Source organism: Malaclemys terrapin, chromosome 8 (genome assembly GCF_027887155.1).
Source record: "Malaclemys terrapin pileata isolate rMalTer1 chromosome 8, rMalTer1.hap1, whole genome shotgun sequence".
Lineage (NCBI taxonomy): Eukaryota > Metazoa > Chordata > Testudines > Emydidae > Malaclemys > Malaclemys terrapin.
Genome location: NC_071512.1, coordinates 8652378 through 8673686, shown reverse-complemented (window position 1 = coordinate 8673686; position 21309 = coordinate 8652378). Strand labels below are relative to the sequence as shown.

The window sequence follows — 21309 nt, the reverse complement described above, 5'->3', positions numbered from 1 at the left end:
AGCACAGACCTTGGGCTAGCGCCAGAAATTCACATTTCATTCCCTTTTGATTCCCCCCAAACCATCCAATCCACCCACATGCCCACAGACAGAGAGAAAGACAATCGCTTCCTTCAGAAGGAACCAAGTTAATGAAATCAGACAAGCACTTCTCCGTGGTATCAGATAGCAACAACGTACACAGCATTACGCTGTACAGAGTCCAACATTTCAAAGCAATTTAGACAAACATCATTAACGCAAAATGGTGATTCCCTGTGGAATGACTTAACTCTGGGGAGGACACAGGTCAGCTGACTGAATACATGAAAGCGGAGTTAATTTCGCACAAACATGCTCCTTTGAACTCTGCCCAGAATACAAACCCGTTATTGTCACGTGATCTGTCCCTCTGCCCTGTGGGGAGCTTATTTCTACTAACTCTGAAATTAGCCACTGTCTCGTGTCACGGCTTGAAGGGCCGCATTAGCATACATTTATTTAAAGCCTACTCATTCCTAAGCAAATCCAAAATACTCTAAATAAACCATTTATGCAGGGAGAAGATAGCTGGGTCAATGTAATAAGAGACTCTGGGCTAACTTCCAGGTTGAGCCTCCATGGGTGTGCTGAGAGGATGGAAGCAATAGGGAGCAGGAAGCACCTTTCCCTCACTACACACATACGAGAGCCAGGCAAATGCTGACACTAGCACGTCCTGAAAGCAAGGTAAGGGGCGATGCCAGCACGCTGGATGGTGCTAGCACCAAAGGGCCCTGGTTAGTTGGGCTGGAGGCTGGGCAGCGTCCATGCCTTCAGCAGTAGAGTACCTCCCCCAACCACGGCCAAGCTGCATTCCATCTCACTCCCACCTCACTCCATTGGGCCCCTAGCGTCACTTCTGTCTAACTACGTGGAGGAGACAAGAGAAGAAAAATACAGTGCTTAAAAAAAGAAAAAGCACGGCACCGATGGAGTCTGGGGAGCCGCACGTTCTGTTCTTGGCCCCGCCACAAGCTTCCGGTGCGACCTTGGGCAAGTCGCTTCGCCTTTGTGTGCCTCCATTCCCCACCCATAAAATGAGGATAATAGCATTGCCCCGCCTCCCCGGGGTGTTGTGAGGAGAAATACATTAAAGGCTGTGAGGTGCTCAGATACTCTGGTTCTGGGGGCCAGAGACATACCTAAGACAGATAGAACAGCCAAAGATATACCATACACCTAGGTAAAGTCACAGGGAGATGCTAGAGAGCCATCCCATGCACTGATCGCAAAGCAGAAACCAGTGAAAATGCCAGACAATTGGAAACCACTCCAAACAAGGCAGAATCCATGGTAGCCTATCCCAGCAGGCAGTTGGTCACTATCCCTTTCACAGTGGTTTTATTTATCTTTGGCACCAATGACACGGAGAACACAATGACCTGGAAAAACAGTAAGCACGGCCCAGATCCTGCCTCATCTTGCAAACTTGTGCTTCTGTATTACAAGGGTGCAGGAGGCAGCCACACGCATACCATAGCTGGGCAGTGCTCCTATCTACCATTCCCTAGCAAGCTAGCTGGAGGACTGGCTAACATGGGGTATGGTCTGAATGTGCCCTGGACTTCCTGCTCAGCTGCTATTGCTGTTTCCACAGGGCCGGTTAGCAAGGACAGGATTTTGCCTCACATTTTCAAAGCTGCAACAGAAAAAAATTAGTGGCCAGGCCCGTCAATAGTAGCTGCTGCCCCACGTCATGTTCTTTGCGGCTCATTTCTGCTTTTTGCCAGCGCTCTTTTGGAATGCCGGCACATCAAGTATGCACTTGATCGTGAGCAGCCCATGTGGCTGCTCAGACATCCTGAGTATCTGCAAGTCAAATCAGGCATTCAATTAAGGTTCTAAGTTATTCATCTCAAATGCTCAGCTCTGAAAATCTACCCTCTGACTTAGTGTCAACCTTTCATTCATCACTTGACATTCAGCAAAGAATGAGGCTACAAACTAAATCCCAAACTCAACAGATCATGTAACTCAAAGTCCAGATTGTAGGGATTTTATTATTTCTTAAATCATTCCCAGAATTAATGTTTTTTAGACAACGCATCCAATGCAAAGGTGTCTAGGTAGGACCACATCCTGGATAAGGCAATGAGACCATTTGTATAAAGAAGGCAAATAAGATACAGTGGATAATGTAGGAATCGGTGACAATAAAAGGGAGAAAAGAGGATTATTGATGATTGGCTTGTATATGGACTCAGCTCATCCTGTCCAACCCCAGGTGACGTGGTCAGAGCAGACATCGCTCTTCTCTCTGAATACCTCCACTGGCTTCTCCTCCAATGCATCAATCTCTGTTGCTTTGCCTTTAAGACCCTTCCACAGCGAGCCCCACGTTGTCTATCAAACCTACTAACGTATCAAACTGTCAACTCCCTGTCTTCTCTCTCCCAGTGATGCCACTCTCTTGTCCACTTGTCCCTCCGTCTCCTCTGCGCTTTCTCCCATGCCATCTGCTATTCATCGGACAAACTGTCCATCAAAATTCATAAACCTTTCCTTCTTAAACCCTCCTCAAAACCTCTCTGCACCCTGATGCCTGGACCTATTTATCTAGGAACACTTTGGCTATTGACGTTGTTTATCATTTTTTGCCCACTGCTCCTGAACAGAGGTTCTATACACAGCCTAGAGCAGTAAACATACTTATTCTGCAAGTGATTGGGGAAAAAACATTATAAACATAGTCCAATTTGAAAACAAATTGGTTTCTGAGGTTCCAAGAGGTGAGCTTTGCTAAAAGACTGACAGAAAACCCTATAACACTTTCCATGGGCTGCGATCACATTCTGCTGAATTTTATCCAATGACAATGCAACAAAATACCTTGACCAGGTACCTCGCTTATAACAAGCAATGAAATTAGGAAGATCTGGGGTCTAAATTTGTGCTGTGACATATCTGGGATTTTAATGTACCCAGCAATAAGCAGCCACTGAGCCTTATGCATGAACATTTTCTTAGGCTAATACGTTATGTGCACAAAGAAAATAGAAGGTGGGTTTTTTCCTCAAGTAATATAGATTCCTATCAATCTACTAACCTCGTGGTGCTTGGTCTTAACTAGGCATAGATAGGGATGTGGCAGAGAATTTCCACAGGAATTAAGGTAAAGTAATAAAACAGCAGGCTTGAATATATATGATTGTTACCAGAGGAATAGATTGCATAAGCATCTCAAAATGTCAGGTTCTAGATGAAGCATGTGTGAGCTTGTTCAAGGAATTTCTCTACTCTTCATTAATATCCAATTCATCAGCTCATCCCACAGCAGGGTATTGCTTTTCAGAACAACTCTGCATATTTCCCTTACAACAATGGCAGCCTGTGGACCAGATTCCGACCTCATTTCAGGGTAAACCTTGTGCAACTCCACTGGCTTCAGTGCAGTTACATCAGATTTGCACAGATGTGAGATCGGAATGTAGCCCAGTTCCTCTAGCAATGAATATTCAATTTCACATTATGCTTATGAATGCAGCATCTGCTTCGCTGCCCCCAGAGAGTTTCTCTCTATTTATAACAATGTGCGATCACAACATTTTTTAAAAACTGTTTTAACAAAATAAAAATTAGAGTGAATGGGGAAAAACAAAGAAAACCAGAAGAAATGCAATGGAGCTCATAACACTCATAACAGATATAATCATAGCTGAAAAGAGGTGATAAGAAGAAAATAATTCTGAAATCACAATGCACTCATATTTAATTATCTTCAAGTTTCATTCACTCACAAACAAGGAATGTGTTATTCAAATGCATCTTCCTCTGGCAAATGCACATTGAGCATTAAAAACTTGGCGGGATTCTCTTTGATTCAGTTTGATTTAAAATTTGGGAAACCTTCCATCCTTTTTTTTTCAGCACAGGAAATCTGGTCTTCGATACCAGGGGGCAGCTCTCACTTAGTGCAGTGGGAGCCACAAGTAGTCCTGTTCTTTTTGAGTTAAATCTGGGTATCTGAGGGTAGAATTAGGCCCCAGGTTTGCTGTAAGTGTCAGACTTGCCAACAGTGCTTTGGGCAAGTCAGGGTCACCTACTGTTAACTAAGTGCCATTCAGTCATCTCTGAGTAGCAGCACCTTTTGCTCACCGTCTCAAGTCAGCCACTACACAAGACGGGCTTGTCTACACAGGGAAACTGACTGGTATAGCTAGAACAGAATAACTATTGCACTGTAGCTGCACAGGTATAACTCCCCCATGTGGACCCTTTATTCTGGAATAGTTAACGCCACTTCAAAGCTGGTCAGTTTCCCTCTGCAGACAAGCCCTAAGTGAATTTTCAAGGGATGTGGAGATGTATGTAATGATCAGGCAGGAGGGGCAGCAAAAGACCTGTGGACCACTGCAGATTCACTTAAGTACTATTTTGAGGTTTGAAGTGGGATTTAAGTGGTACATAAGACTTGTGCCGGTGGTGATGGTGGGGTTCACCCGAAGTGCATACTGCAAATTCCAGTGATTCACCACCAGCTTTAATCATCCCCCATCCATTGAGAAATAAACAAGACCACAAGACGGGGACAGACCTACCTTCTCCCTGTTGCTGTGTGCAGTGAGGGATCGGTGGGCAGCCCCTCGCAACGCAGTTCTGTAGTTATAAAAATTACCAGTAGGGTCCATCTGATGCTAGGTGCAAAATGAGACAATTTCCGTGTATTTGATCAGAAAGGACTTGGATTCTTTTTTCTCATCAGAATTTAAAACCAAGTTGCAGTAATGGAGATCTGAATATGTACGGTCTAGGGATGGACAACTCATCGTCATTTTCTTGTCACATTTATCTGGCTTAATGCTTATTTACCAAGGCATCCAGACGTGATTTTAGATTAATAGAGATCATCATAATGTGGCAGTGTGGGAGAGCTCAGCTAGCACTGAATGAACTCCCCAAATCCAGTCAGTCCGTTCGGTAGGGGCTCAGCGTAAAACCTGAGATGGATTCTCTAAGGACAGTCTTTCCTTGGTTGTTCCAAAGTCCTGGGCAGAGGCCACACCTATATCCTCAGGAGATACATAATTCTACCTAATTCCCTATAAGTGCTGGCCATGGAAACAGCTAAAAACCTACATGTATAGATTGTGGTTGTTTGTATCTTTGATTTTTATATTAAAATCAGCACAATTTTATTTGAACAAGGTGGCATATATGTGGTAGATATCACAGCATCATTGTACATATTATATAGATATCAGGCCAAATTCTTGCTTCCCAATGGAAAAAAAAATGATGAATGCCTGAATAGATGGTGCAAAATTATGCACCGTTTATCTTATGCTAAATCTGGCTGGCATCAGGGTGAATCCCCTGCAGTAATGCGCTGGCATGTCTCCATAGAACACTGTAACAGCCCCCCACAAAAGCTATGTGTCCCTATGGGCCTTGCTTTCGCCACCTCTGTGGTGGAGTGATTCGTTTGGGTGCCGTACACAGAGCACTACGGCACTATCATGCAGTGGGAGTTTTGCCATTGACTTCACTGAGCGCAAGAGCAGGCTCATGAATGATCCTTTATAGAGGAGTTCATGCCGATTACACCCACTTTTTGGCACATTCCATTCACGCCACCCTACTCTGCCCTTGTGGGTGGAGGCAGAATTCAGGTGCTCCAGCTGCTCTCTGCATGATAGTTGTTTTACACCTTCCGTTGATACATTTCTGCTCACACGTGCCTCTCCAGAGAGATTTTGAACCCTAGTCTATGAAGATCCTCTCCTTCAGAGGTTCTCAACCTTTTTCTTTCGGAGGCCCCCCCAAACTCCACGGCCCACCTGTGCCAAAATAACTGGTTTTCTGCATATAAAAGCCAGGGCCAGCATTAAGGGGTAGCAAGCAGGCCAATTGCCCTGGGCCCCATGCCACAGGGGGCCCTGTGAAGCTAAGTTGCTCATGGACCACGCTTCCGCCTCAGGCAGCGAGGCTCATGGCTCAGGCTTCAGCCCCATGCAAGTCTAACACTGGTTCTGCTTGGCGGATCCCCTGAAACCTGCTCGCGGCCCTCCAGGGAGCCTCAGACCACTGGTTGAGAACCACTGCTCTACTTAGTATTGTGCACCTGAATACATTTGATTAATACAAATAACGAAGCTTCTTTTTTTACCTCGAGAATAAAAAATTTGGCTGTTTTCACTTTTGACCAGGTCTTCTTTAGTCTGGAGACGGGACTCATGTTCATTCCAGCTAGGAGGAAAGAAGAAGAGGGGGAAAACACTTAGGAGTCAGATGTGCTTTTTACAGCCATTATACCAAACAGAAAAATTCTATTTTGAAGCATCTACCATACTTACATATGATTGCCATCAGCGAATTAAAATTCCCTATGTTAAAGCACTCTCGGGCAACATCAATGAAGAACTCTATGACTTGTGCGCGCTGTTTCTTTTTCGCAGGCTGCAGATTAAATAAATAAATAGTCGCGACAAGCACATGCAAAACAGGCTTTGGTGCCCTACCCAGGAAAATCCTAACTTTACAGCTCTATCAGCTGAGTTTTTTTAAAAAAGCCCAGCTATTGCCTAATTTTGTACAGCAGTTTGATTGACTGATTGGGGGGAGGGATAGCTCAGTGGTTTGAGCATTGGCCTGCATAACCCAGGGTTGTGAGTTCAATCCTTGAGGGGGCCATTTAGAGATCTGGGGCAAATATCTGTCTGGGGATTGGACCTGCTTTGAGCAGGGGGTTGGACTAGATGACTTCCTGAGGTCCCTTCCAACCCTGGTATTCTATGACTAATGACATTTGTGACTGGCAGTCTCCTGAATGGGGCCAAAACCCTTTAACGGCTCATTCAACCATTGACCTGGCAGTGAAGCAGAAAGCCAGCCTCTAGAGACTACTGACTGCAGAGATAAACTGTCCAAATAGCTCTAAAGCTACCAGGTAAAAAAATTAATAGACACCTGGCCCCACTGAAATCTCTGAGAGTTTCGCCATTGACTTCAGTGAGGCCAGGATTTCACCACTACACAACAACCGCACCTTCATTCTATGGAGGCTTTGTCTCATAATGTATTTAAAAACCCTTTCTCCTGTTCTGAAGGTAAATTTATTGCTGATGAAAAAGTAACAGAAGTGGGGAGTGATCCACAGATGAAATAGTGCTGACAAGAACAGTGCAAGCTACTCCAAAATCTGCCTGCTAATTTCTTTCTGTCTGTTTTTCCTCTCGTCTGTCTCGGTTTCATATCACACTCATCACCATAGTATCTGAGCACTTGCCTCAGCCCTGACTTGGAAGAACTACATCCAAGGAGGAGACAAGAGTCCACAGGTCATTCAGTTTGGCCTTTCTATTGAGACTTTTCATGAGCATTCCAATCCGAGTTAATTTGGATGGTGGTTGTGGGTTTAGAGACCCATGTCTACTGGTAACTAGATTGAGATCACCATATTCTTTTCAACTAGGTCACCAAACTGTCAGCAGATGGTAACAATGTTCAGTCACCAACAACTCAATCTGTCAACCCTGGGGTGAAAGGTTCCGCGTTCCCTTCCCCTTTCCTCCACAACGCATCCTCCACATTTTTAAAACAGGTAAAACATTTGTGTCATTTACAGAATCCAAATTAAATAATATTGATAATAAAAATACTTTAAATGAGCATTAAATATAGATTACATGTGCAGTCATAGGCAGTGCATGAAAGAACCAAGTGAAAGGCCCAAACAATGACACAATGATAACTTTGAGCCATGGCGCTGATGGTCATTGTCATTCAGTTCCTCTTCAGTTTTGCACTGGGATGAGATTGCCCAGAGACAGGGCACTGAGACGGAAGAGGACAGGTCCTAGGAGAGATTCTGGTGAGATTTTCATGGAGAATGAGGTGGTGAGCCACCTACCAAAAGAGATGTAGCAGGAACAGCCAGAGAGGGAGGAGGGGAACCAAGACAGGATCACAAAAGCCAAGGAAGGCCAAGATTGCAGGAAGGGAAGTCTGATTTACAGATTCAAAGGCAGAAAAGAGGTCAAAGAAGATGCAGATGGGGGGAGGGATAGCTCAGTGGTTTGAGCATTGGCCTGCTAAACCCAGGGTTGTGAGTTCAATCCTTGAGGGGGCCACTTGGGGATCTGGGGCAAAAATCAGTACTTGGTCCTGCTAGTGGGAGGGGGAAGGCAGGGGGCTGGACTCAATGACCTTTCAAGGTCCCTTCCAGTTCTAGGAGATGGGATATCTCCATTATTTAAAAGACATATGAGATCTTCCAGGAGGAGGACATTGGAGACCATGGTAAGAGCAGATGCAGGAGAGTGGAGAGGGCAGAGTTAGATCAGCAGAGATCCAGGATGCAGCCAGAGGAGAGGACTCAAGGCAACAGATGTAGACAGCATGTTCAATGAGTGTAGAGATGAAAGGGTGAAGGGAGATGGGGCAGTAGTTTGAGTGACAGGAGTGAGTCAAGGAAGCATTTTTTGAGCCTGGGGGACACCAGGGCATGCTTGGATTGTGCAGGGAATAAGCCAGAAAAGACAGAGGGGTTAAGGTGAAGGGGTCAGATTGGAGGCGAGAGAGGTCAAGTGACAGGGAGAAGGAGAAAAGGAATTTTGAGGGGGAGAAGACCAGAAGAGGAGCGGGTAATGGAGAAAGAAGGTTACGGCAGTTCTTGTCTCTTCTAGATGAATGGAAGATTGGAGCAGGCTCATTTGGGATTTAGACACATTCAGCATTCAGAAGAGCATTCAGAAGACAGAAGACAAAGATTTTTCTGCTTTTCATTCTCCACTGGAATCTTTTCGAGTAAAAAAAATAGACTCTCATGGCATCATTCAGGTTATTTCTCTTGCAGAGTTCATTATTCTACAACTCCACATCTGCTACACACTCACAGCTTCAACAGAATGGGTTTTTTTTATTCACTGCATCAACAGACTCCCTCCTTTCCCACCTCCCTCTCTCCCGCCCCAGCTCTGTTTTGCTATATGTTTGTAATTTACGCGGGTGCTTCTGTGAGCACGTTATTAAAACGTATGTGAACAACTTAGCTGGGTCATGAAAAATATATCCCTGGGATTGCTTATTAATGTACCATCTCAGACTGGCACATCACGCATGTGATAAAACACTGCCACACATTTTCACTTACCATGCAAATTTCTGTTGCCACAAGATAGCAGAGTCTATTGAACCACTTCACATAGGCCTCAAGGTTACTAGTCTTTTTTTGCTCATTGAAACAAGACTGGGGAAAAAAAGAAAGGCATTGAATGACATCACTGTATTTTACTTAGATTTCTTGTTTGTTAAGATATATGCTACACAAAGGGAATGATTGTTGCCACTGTTTTGAAACAAATCTCTCTCACACACACATGCACACGTTGGTTTATGCATTAAGGATGGAGTTCAGAAAGTCAGTGGGTGGGTGGGTATTGACAGATGTGTGGGGTTTAGCTGACATTGTTGCTTTATGCAAATCAAATAAATGTATGAAGAACAGTCCCATTTTGCTTGCAACAAATGCTCCCCAATGCAATTTATGTTGATCCTTGTTCACTGGAATATTAACAGCCACGGTACTGCAGTATTTAAAGAGCAACATCAATATAAATAAGACAAGCACAACACTCCAGAACACATTCAGTTTGTTCCTTTGACTCCATGACTTCCCACAGCTCAGCAAATGCAATTGCCCACAGCATTTTCCTGGACAAGAAGACTCTCTAATTTGTTTAAGAGAAAGAAGGGTATGCAAAAGAAAAGACAGTTATAGCTCACCTCTTTTTGGAAAAAAATCATTTATTTATTTCTCTTATTCTCTTGTCTGTTTGGAATGTCTTCTCAGCTGACCTGGTTCTGTTTTGTAGGTTGCCTTGAAACAGGCCACTTGGATCCAAGGGAAACAATCAGCAAAAGGTATTACAAGAGGTATAATTCCCTATTTTTCAGAGTACAGTCTCTTTAGGCATGGGGACAGATCCTTAGCTAGAGTAAGCCGTCCTAGCTCCACTGACTTCCATGGATTTGTTGTCTTCAGTGGAACGAAGACAGTTTACACCAGCTGAGGATCTGTCCCTGAGATTTTGAAAATTCAAGTCTTAGAAATCCCAGCCATAATAAATCTGGGAATTTCCTTTCTGGGCCTCACAGCTCTCTATACATCTCTGATTTATCTGTACATCTATTAGCAGCCACTAGAGGGTAGCGGTGGATACTGATTTTTTATTTTATTAAAGAGGATCATTTCCCACCCCAATGCAGTCTTAAGCAAATGAGTAAGAAAGTCAACAGACAGAGCTTATCTATGGGAAGCAAATCTTGATGCGTACAGAGGGATCCGTTGAAGGCACTGGGACTACTCGCAGTATGTAAAGTTAAGCAAATGTCTAAGTTGAGCAATGAGTCTTCACAGGAAGAGGGGCTAATATAATGCCCAAGGAACAGAGGGTCCTGTGGCACCTTTGAGACTAACAGAAGTCTTGCATCTGAAGAAGTGAGGTTCTTACTCACGAAAGCTTATGCTCCCAATACTTCTGTTAGTCTCAAAGGTGCCACAGGACCCTCTGTTGCTTTTTACAGATTCAGACTAACACGGCTACCCCGCTGATAATGCCCAAGGTGATTCAAAAATAGAAAATCCTGGTCTATGATTTTGGCTGTAGAAGAGTTTAGAAATAGAAATCACTTTACTATACTTCAGGGAAATTCTTTGCAGGGCTGACATTTTATTTGTTTTAAAAGTAGAATATAAATACCAACGAATAAAAGAAATGAAACAAACAGAATCTATTAAAGGTGCCCCAAGAGTAAGCAGCTTTTTTGCTTTTACAAAATTGTTTACAGTCATTGCTTTTGTTATTCCTGGTGGCAATTCTTTTCCCATATATTAATAAATCTCTTTAGGTCCTTCTGGAAAATTGGGCCTTTTGTTAAGAAACCCCGTGAGCACTCTCACTTTTGGGATTACAGGTACGATATCAGGTAGCTTAGGGAGCTAAGTTTTGCACATTTTCACTTACCATGCAAGTTGAAGTTTTTGTTTAAAGCCCACTTTTGCAAAACTTTACCATTAATAAAAATGTTTTCATTCATTCATTTATTCATTCAAAAAAGAAGTAAACAAAACCAGTTTTTGGTGTAGATGAAGGCGTCCCCCTTCAGAGATTGCAGCACAAGACAGCTTGGTGCCAGTGCATAAGAACCAGTGGGTACCACTGATTAGAAATTTACCAGACACAAAGATTTTAGTAGAAGCTTTTCTTTATCTAAGCTTTTTAAATAATATTTAGCACTTCTAGAACCTCTTCTAGCTGCAGATATCAAAGCACTTAATAAACATTCATTAATTAAGCCTCACAAAGCCCCTGTGAGATAGGTACATTAAATATTATCCCCAATTAGCAGATAGGAAACAGAGGCAGAGAAAGGTTTTAGGGCTCCAACCAAAGCTCCCTTAAGGGAAGGTCTCCAATCAGGGCCCTATAACCTGCTTTGCTCTCACTCCATGTAGGAGACAGAAAAGGGCAGGACACAGTGCACGGGGCACTGCCAGATCCTACGCAGCTAGTGTAACATACAGCAGACTTTAGGCCAGGGAAGGGCAAACTTTTTGGCCTGAGGGCCACATCGGGTTTCATCAATTATATGGAGGTCTGGTTAGGGGAGGGGGTCGTGGCTCGGCCCCCACCTCCTATCTGCCCCCCGGGACTCCTGCTCCATCCAACCCCCCCGTTCCCTGACGGCCCCTCTGGGACCCCTGCCCCATCAACACACCTCCGCTCCCTGTCCCCTGACCGCCCCATCCACCCCCTCCTCTCATTCCTGCCGGCCCTGCCGGGACCCCTGCCCCATCCAACCACCCCTTCTCCCTGTCCCCTGACTGCCCCCAGACCCCTGCCCCTGACTGCCCCCTGCCGCCCCATCCAACCCCTCCTCCTTCCTGACTGCCCCCTGGGACCCCTCCCCCATTTAACCCCCTGTTTCCCCCCTGACCACCCCGATTCCTATCCACACATCTGCCCCCTGACCACCACCCCGATCAGGCCGGGCTCTGTAGCTGCGCTGCCCCAGCAGCTCACAGCCCTGCCGCCCAGAGCATTGCATTGTGCCGGCGGCAGAGCGGGCAAGCTGAGGCTGCAGGGGAGGGGGGACAGCAGGGGAGGGGCTGGGGGCAAACCTTCCGGGCCAGGAGCTCGGGGGCCGGGCAGGACGGTCCTGCAGGCTGGATGTGGCCTCTGCTTTAGGCTGTTCTAAATTTCGCCTAGGGCCTCAGCTCAACCCAAGCTCAAGAGAGAGAAGCAAAGTGGCTTAGAGCCATCTTTTCCATCCCATCTCCTCAGCCAGGCTGAGTGTAAGCTCAGCACTGCTGAGGACTGAGCCCATAATTTGGTAGTGTCACGTTACATGTGACAGTTTTCAGGCCGTTGTCGCCTTATTCTCTAGAGCTTTATCCAGTGGGTGAAGACATTTCCTTCAACTCAGTCAATACTTCAGTGCAAGGTAAAGCTGTATTCATGCTTTTCTCACTCTGGTATTAAGCACTGCAGCAAAGACTGGGGCTGTTATACAACAATACCTCAATGAGCGGATCAACGTTTAAAGAATATGTATAACCAATAGCTGTTTATTCCCTTTGTATTTATCTTGAAAAAAATCTCTTGAAAATTATCTTGGCCTATTGATACAATTCATTTGGATTCTCCACCAGGCCCATTATCTGCACTTTTTTCACACTCTCTGGCCTTCATTCTGTAATCTGTCCCCTGTACCTGATGTTTCTTTGCATTTGCTTCTTATCCTTAATTATTCTTTGCATTTCATTGTTCCTCCACATTGGCTTTTTGTTTTAAACTCCAGCTATATTTAATGCTAGATGACATGCAAAGCCTTTGGGCATACATTAATTTATCGCTGAATCTTTCCTCTTTCCCCTCGGTCTTCTTTCCCTCTGTTGCTTCATCCAATTCAATTTCACTCATCGCCACGTTTCCCCCCCTTCTTCCAAAACTCACTCTGCTGAAATTCAGTGTCCTCATTTCATCCCTTTCTCTTTTTAATTTTACTTAGTAACCTGAATTTTTACTTGCACCTGTCCATTTTCAGTCATGTCCCTCTAGGTCAAGTTCTTATCCGGTAGTTGAAATCTCATCACAATTAGTTTCTTTACATCATAGACCCTTTTTATTTTTTGCCTATCCCACCATATTGAACACAACAGAAATGCCAATCACAGTGCGTTGGTGTGGGGTGGTGCTGAACTTAGGCGGGGATTTTCAGTGATGCCTTCAGGAGTTTGGAAAGATTGAGAACCTCTTCCCTGACTACTGTACCTCTTTCAGGAGTCTGGTTTGTCTTGCGTACCCCAAATTTCATCTCACTTAAAAGCTACTTGCTTACAAAATCAGACATAAAAATACAAAAGTGTCACAGCACAGTATTACTGAAAAATTGCTGACTTTCTCATTTTTATCATGTAATTATAAAATAAATCAGTTGGAATATAAATATTGTACTTGCATTTCAGTGTATAGTATATAGAGCAGTATAAACAAGTCGTTGTCTGTATGACATTTTAGTTTGTACTGACTTCGCTAGTGGTTTTTATGTAGCCTGTTGTAAAACTAGGCAAATATCTAGATGCATTGATTTACCTGCCGGAAGACCTCTGTGTACCCCCTGAGTACACATACCCCTGGTTGAGAACCTCTGAATTAAGGGTACGTCTACACCATGGAGACTCTACCGACATAGTTACCTCGCCATTGCTATGCCAACAGAACCCCATAATGCAGATGACATTCCACCGATGGTAGGGTTTTCTGTAGGTGCAGGAACACACCTCCCCACACAAGGGTAGCTACATCAATGGAAGCATTCTTCTATTGACATAGCTGCATCTATAGTAGGGGTTAGGTCAGCACAACTATGTTGGTCTGGGGGTTTTCATGCCCCTGACTGACGTCACTATGTCAACCTAACTTTTAATTGTAGAGCAGGCCTTAGGTGCCTTAATTGCATCGCCTTTCAATGGAACTTGCACCTAACTCCTTTAGCCATCTTTGAAAAACCCCAGCCTCGTACACTATACCTATAGGAAAAACTTTAGTGAGGGTCAAACACGGCAACTGATCTACTGTCAAAGCTCCCATTGATTCCATGGGAGTATGGCACGCAGAATGGCCACAGGATAGAGTTAGTCAACAGTAGCCACTGGCTCCAAGATTGAAAAGCTCTGCTCTAGCTCCGAGAGCGATACTTGGAGAGATATCAGGCCAAATTCAGTTCTGATCCAAGTGGGAACAACTCTTCCCCCATTCTTCTAAGTATACACTGGTCCCTCCACTCCATAAAGGGATGACAAGGGGCTGCCACAGCTCAGCTGGGTAGGGCAAAGGCCACTGCCACTGGAACAGAAAACACAGAAACAAGCTGCAGTCTTTAAAATAAAAAATCTGGGCTTTAGCCAAGCCCAGTGCTAAGAGCCTGAGCCCCCTCAACTCTCACTGAAGTCAATGGAAGTTGAGGGCCTCGTGAAACCGACTTTGTCATTTTTTTGGTGTTGATATTCTCTTCTTCAGGTTGGGAGATGCATAGGCAGTGGCGGATTAGCCAATGGGCCAACGGGGCCTGTGCCCAGGGGCCCCAGCCAATTGGGGCGGCCCCACGCCCTGACCCGCTCTGCTCGCCCAGCGCTCCAGCCAGGGTGCGGGTTCAGGGCGCAGGGGCTTGTGTTGCTCTGCCTGCCCTGCACTCCAGCAAGGGAGCAGGGTTGGGGTACGGGGATTGCCCCGTTCCACCTGCCTTCCCGGCACTCCTGCCAGTGAGCAGGGCTAGCCTCCATGCCCCCACCTTGTTCCCTGGCAGGAGTGCTGGGCAGAGGGGGCGGGGCAAGCCCCCGCGACCCGAGCCCATTTCCCTGTCAGGAGCACCAGGGGGACTGCAGGTGGAAGGGCTGGGGAGGGGCCCCAACTTGCTCTGGCCCAGGGCCCCACAAAACCCTAATCTGCCCTTGTGCATAGGAACACAGGACATAGCACTGGAAGGGACCTCCTGGGTCACTGAGTGCAGACCTCTGCTATTGCAAGCAACCTGCCCTATAACCCCAACTATTACAGGCAATCCCTATAATATAATACCCAGAGTGCGAGAAGACGGACAGGCAGATAGACAGACTCATGGGTGCACACCACATAGGTTTATCCTTTTAAATTTTCTTCTGGCCAGCACGGGACTACAACTATACCCAAGTAAGGGGCAGTTTAGTGTTTTCACTTGTTTATGGGATAGAGTCAGATCCCATCGATGCTCCAACTTTTCACTGTGTTGTAGTTGCTTTGGGAAAAGCAATGCACTATGCAGGTTCCCTGACTCAGTTCCAGTTGTAGATTAAAATGGGGCTTTAGCATTTTGCTGTCATTATATCCTGGCAGAGACCTGTCGACAGAAGCTGCTAAATATCCTGCATAAAATGTGATAATTTTTAGTCTATCTTCCCTGCATTGGCAAAACTTCCTTGGAGACAGGAGAGTTATGAGAGTTACCAAGGCCAGAAGAGAACTTCCAAATAATTCTGAATCTGGTTTAACTAGCTCAATTTTTGCCTATCCTGGTAACAGATGTCATTTCCCCAGTAATCAAAAGCCCTGCCAGTAATTTTTCCATTAAGAAAGTCTCCTTAAGACACTTCTAAGTACAATCGGGCACTTTTGTGATCACATATTTTTGCAGAATCTTTTACGTTAATTACTTTTACTGTTCGTGGAGTTCTGACACCAAAGCTCCTTTATGACTATGAACGATGCTATTCGTTCTTATAGTACCAAGGCAGTAATTTCACCCAGTTCCACTCCCTCTGAAACCAAGGGTAAAATTCCTCTTGACTTCAATGAGAGCAGGATTGGGCCCACTACTACACCTATTACCTGGCCAGCATGGAGATGTTATCTCTCCACTGGAGCTGCATTACAAGTTATTTGAATGCCCATTATCTGGCCAACATTAAAAACAGATTATCTCCTGCTATTTCCAGCAATTAAGGGTGAAATTCTGCCAGTGTGTGTGTGTGGGGGGGGGGGGGGGGGGAAGGGGGGGCAATGAACTCAACAGGAGCCCTCATGGGATGTTGACAGCAGGATTTGGATTTATCTTGACGTGGGGTTTTTTTTGGTAGTAGTAGTAGGGAAACATTTCAAAACGATCACTCTGTGGCAGTGAAGTCATTTTCCTTATTGATGAAGCATCAGCAGCTCTGTCAATGAACTCACTCTGATCCAAACCCCACCGGAGTTAGTGGGAAGACTCCCATTGACTGCAGTGGACTTTGGATCAGGCCCTAACATCCCAATACTGCATGCCATTCCCTACTGTCCCTTGGGCTCCAAGCTGTTATGTAACAAGATGATGATGATGATGATTACACTCACTCATAACAGACCAATTCATTAATATGGTACCTGGACACATTCTACAAGTGTTACAGATATGTTACAGACACGAGAACACACAGCTAGTGGCCTGAACACCACAGGGCTACATATCTAGTGGTCTCTAAAGGTGACCAGTCTGAGGCTCGGACATATTTCCAGCAGGAGGGAATTTCAAAGGCAATGATCCACCAATGAGAATCTTGACCATGAGCTCCATCCTCACTGCATCATTAGACTAAGGGCTTGTCTACACTACCACTTACGTTGATGTAAGTTACGTCCCTCAGGGTGTGAAAAGCCGCCCCCCCAAGTGATGTAAGTTACATCGACTTAAAGGGGTGTCTATACCGTGCTTGTCGAGGATGTAGTGCAGTAGTGAAGACAAGTGTGTGCACTGCCTGTAGCGTGGCCCTAATCCAAATATTCCTCAGTCACAGTTAGTTTTACACTCTCACTCAAACCAGTTCATTTAGAACAAACCAAATAATTGCAGGAGAGACACTTTCCATGGTGACCCATCCTACCTTGGTGCTGTCCAAAGAGTCTTTGTGTACAAACGCCTGCACAAATTCTTCAGGCCCAATGTGACTCAGCCTTTCCTTTTGGGAGACAGAGAAAAAGAGAGAGAGCAAGAGTAATCCCCAGAATCTCTTACTATTGTCTTTGCAAGACTTTAGCTTTACTAGCCAAGTTTTGGCATCAAGTTGAAATGGGGCTTTAATGAAGTGCTATGCGGCCAGCAAGTTCCCCACTTTAACTTTCACAAAAACAATCAATATTATTGCAACAGAAACAGGGGAGTGATAAACAGGGGAGAATAAAATCATCTCACAACCTCCAGCCAACAGAATATAAATAGCTTGTGGTGGTGATAAACCACACTGAAGACCTGTCTATATTGTTCATAAAACGGCGAGCTCATGACCTAGTGGAGAAGGCACTGGGCTGGAAGCCATTAGAGCTGGGTTCTGTTCCTGGCTTTGCTGCTGACCTGCTGTGTAACTGTGGGCGAATCACACTGCCGCTCTCAGTATCTCCATTTCCCTGCCCATAAAAGGGGGATAACCAATGCTTTGTGATCTCCAGTGATAAGTAAAAGCGAAGTACATATTGCTTTGGCCCTTACTACTACTGCGCTTGCTGAAGGGGACCAAAGGTACTGACTGTATGCAAATGGAGGAAATATGGCAATGAAGATGCATGCACCTAGATACCCGGAGAGCATCATTCCAGTGTCAAAAATAAAAGTAAATAATGTATCGAACTGACAGTTAAAGGACGAGGGATGTCCAACAGCTATAAAACTCTGGCATAGTTGCGGTCTCCCCCCTGCCATCATGAGTAAGTGGCACTAAAATGGCAAGAGGCATTACAAGTTAAAAAATAAGCTAGTGTTTGCGATCCTGCCTGCACAGGATATCAGTTTAGCTCCCCAAAGAATCAGGCTCCCCGACACAAGCTCAAAGGGAGCATGGAGTAACGTCTCCTGAAAGGTTTGCTTGGCATTAGCGCTCCACCTTTGGTTGAAATGAGACGTTTCACAGGGTTTCGGAAAGGAATGAGAATCGCAAACGATGAGTGCGCCTGTCTTACAGCTAACAAAGCTTCTCCTTCTATGCTGGAGAGAGCTACCTCCTACTGCCCCGTAGCTTTGTCTCTGAGCTTGGACGTCTGTCAATACATTTCAAATGGACTGAGAAAACAAAGTAAGAGGTGCTATTTTACGGGGGTTGACATCAGCATCACAATGGAATATGCCAAGGCTGACTGCTACTAAGTTATTAATGAACTGAGCCCTACGGGCCAAGTTCGGATCTTGGTTACACTCGTGCCACTCCCTTTGACTTGCACATGTGCCCAAGGTCACACTTTATCCAATATAGGGAAGTAGGATAGAACATTAGTTACATTAGCTACCTCTTGTTATTATCATGCCAATGTGGCCTAGTGGGTAGAGCACCAGACTGGGTCTCCGGAGACCTGGGTTCTAGTCCGAGCTCTTCTGTTGGCCTGCTGGGTGACCTTGGGCAAGTCACTTCCTCTCTCTGTGCCTCAGTTTCCTCATCTGTAAAATGGAAATAATGATACTGACCTCCTTTGTAAAGCTCATGAGATCTACTGATAAAAAGCTCTACAGAAGAGGAGTGTGGCAGCTAGGCTGGAACAGAACAGCCCTTGCTATGAGCTCAGCATCTGCCTTTAAATGGTTAAACAATAAACTCAAAATCTGACTGTAGGTGCCTTTAATTATCGAACAAAAATAAATGGTAACTGCTTAGTCACAGTGTGTTATGCAAAGGCCCTGACCTGGCCCCAAGCTTGTGGACTAGTACAGTGATTCTCAACCAGGGGTCCAGGGCTCCCTGGGGGGCTGCGAGCTGGTTTCAGGGGGTCCACCAAACATGGCTGGAGTTAGACTCCAGGGCAGAAAGCGGAAGCCCCACCATGCAGGACTGCAGCCCAGGGCCCTGAGCTCCAGCACCTGGGGCTGAAGCCTTGAGCAACTTAGTTTCATAGTGCCCCTTGTGGCATGGCCCCCCCGGGCAATTGCCCTACCCCTTAATGCTGGCTGTAGCATTTATATAGAGAAAAACAATAGTTGTGGTACAGGTGGGCCGTGAAGTTTCTGTAGCATGTTGTGGAGTGGGGGGAGGCTCAAAAAGAAAAAGGTTGAGAACCCCTGGACTAGTACACAGGCACCTCACTCTGTCTCAACCTCAGCAAGCACTGCCCGTCAGAGAAACCAGGCAAGCCTCCTTAACTGGCCTGCTGGCTCCTGATTGGTCGGTGTCTCTCCTGGCCCTTCTAGGCCTCTAGAAGATAAATCTTGTTGGTAGTCTGGCCTGAGCAGATTTTCCTGAAGCGGGGTGTATCAGGGAGCCGAAACCTCCAGCAGAAGGCAGAGAAGGTCTACTAGACCCTGTCATAAAAAGCTAGTTATTAATTGTTATTATTATTCCATCAGGTTACGATATATTATGTGTGTAATTTTAAATTTTCAACAGGGCATTAATTAGGCACCGAAGAACCACTGACTTTCAATGGGAGTTCAGTTCCTGAAGCCCTCAGGCATTTTTGAAAATCCCACCTGATCTCAGTAACGAATTATTGGTAGGTAACTGAGCACCAAAGTGAACTCACTCAGCTCAATCTTGAGACCCTCACCTCAGGCACCTGCAAAGTCAATGGGCATCTTGCCCGAGTAAAGACTTCAGGGCTGGTCCTATAAGCAAATCCCATGGCATTTCTCTGCTGCTCATAAGGAAATGTAGGTGACAGGGTAGCTCAGATTGCTGAAGAATAATCACCATCCTAACAGACTGCAAAGTAATTACTACACCTGGTGCAAGGACGTAGGAGCAGACACAGTGGACCTCTGTTTATAGGGAAGCGGAACAAAAGCTGCAGATTGTTTCAATGCATCATTCTTTGTTCACTGCAGTCCCATCACAGGGGACCTCATCTTAGAGTCAAGCTGTTCCGTGGGGGGAAAAAAAACAAACCCTGCCTCAAAAGGCTTCCGCAGTCTCTGGTGCTGTTTAGTTAGAGCTACAGAAAGCTAAGAGGGCCAAAGTCACATATGCTGAGAACCAACCTTTTGATTGGTGGATCCTACAGATGGATCCTATAATTCATGGGTTTTCTTCCAAGAGATTCCTCTTTGAGGAATAGAATATGGCCGGTTGTGGGATTAAAAAGCTTTCGAGTTCCATAATATTCCCTCCAACCCTTCATCCCCACATGGTTTCATTTTTTTAAAAAAAGTTATTTTCCATTCAGATGAACAGAGAAAAATACGCTTGGGGCTTCAGAAGTGAACAGTGCCCTCCCAGGCACCAGCAATGGGGAAGCTTAAGGGTATCAAGAGGTTTGAGGACAGATGCAGCGATGTGGAGCAGCAGTGAGGTTATGATGCACCATCACATAATCTGATACCCAAATAAATCTGTTAGTCTTTAAGGTGCCACCAGACTCCTCGTTTTATTCCCACATAATCTTTGCCTGGGGAGGTAGGAGACCCATGCAGTGGACCTGAAACTGCATGGGAGAGAAGGCTTTGTGTCACCCCACCACCTTGAAGAAACTGCCCCTGCCTCGCCAGAAGAGGGAGCAACAATCATCAAAAGCCTGCTGCGGAGCGGATTGGATGGGGAGGAGGGGGACGGTAGGACTGGGTGGGCGCACAGGTACCTGAAGTCTCAGAAGTTCAGGTCTATGAAACTGAGAAAGGAAAAACACCAACAAACGAAGATGCTTGTGTAGCAGAGAACTGGGTTTGAGCAACGTAAAATCTTGACTATCGAACAAAATTGGGATGATAGAGGTCAGTCATTCCACAGCATCTTCCATTCAAGGGGCTCAAAGCACTTTGCAAATGGAACTGAACTAAATTCACCGTGAAGCGGAGGAATATTATCATCCTCATTTCACAGATGAGCAAACTGAGGGAAAGGAAGAGGCTAAGTGACCTGCGCATAGTCACAGGACAAAGCAGCGGCACATATCCTGCTTCTCAGTCCTCTGCTCTAATCCACTAACCATGCTTCCTCCTGCAGCAGGGGTACTGTGCTAACTATGTTTCAGCAGCAGATGCATTTCACTTGGGTTTTGACGACACAGCTGCTGCTGGGCTTTAAAATGCCACCCTTGAATGCAAAGTTAGGAATTCCCCAGGTGCTGCACTTACCAATTCCACGTGTGTTAGCTGCTGAGCCAGAGTGTAGGGGTCACTACAGACGGTCAGGATTTCTCTCTGAATTGACGGCGGTTTACTTTTAAAGGCGACCAGCTTGTCGGAGACAGCAGCATTGATCTTGACGATTCCTTCCTGCCCATGGCTCAGGGTTGCAAGCTTCTGGTTCAGGGCTTGCAAAAGCTGATTCATCCTTTTCCAGTAGGCCTGGAGAGGAAACAAAAC

General features: G+C 45.5%; 1 protein-coding gene across 1 annotated transcript in view; it reads right to left on the bottom strand.

Moving 5' to 3' along the window:
• The window catches only part of RASGEF1C (RasGEF domain family member 1C), a 108971-nt gene that overhangs the window by 9291 nt on the left and 78371 nt on the right, over positions 1-21309 (bottom strand). Inside the window, exons 5-10 of the mRNA XM_054038643.1 lie at positions 21079-21291; positions 16916-16990; positions 9113-9208; positions 6315-6417; positions 6128-6207; positions 4560-4655 (exon numbers count right to left, since the gene is read on the bottom strand). Coding sequence (XP_053894618.1) covers positions 4560-4655; positions 6128-6207; positions 6315-6417; positions 9113-9208; positions 16916-16990; positions 21079-21291 — 663 coding nt within the window. The remainder of the gene's footprint in view (positions 1-4559; positions 4656-6127; positions 6208-6314; positions 6418-9112; positions 9209-16915; positions 16991-21078; positions 21292-21309) is intronic.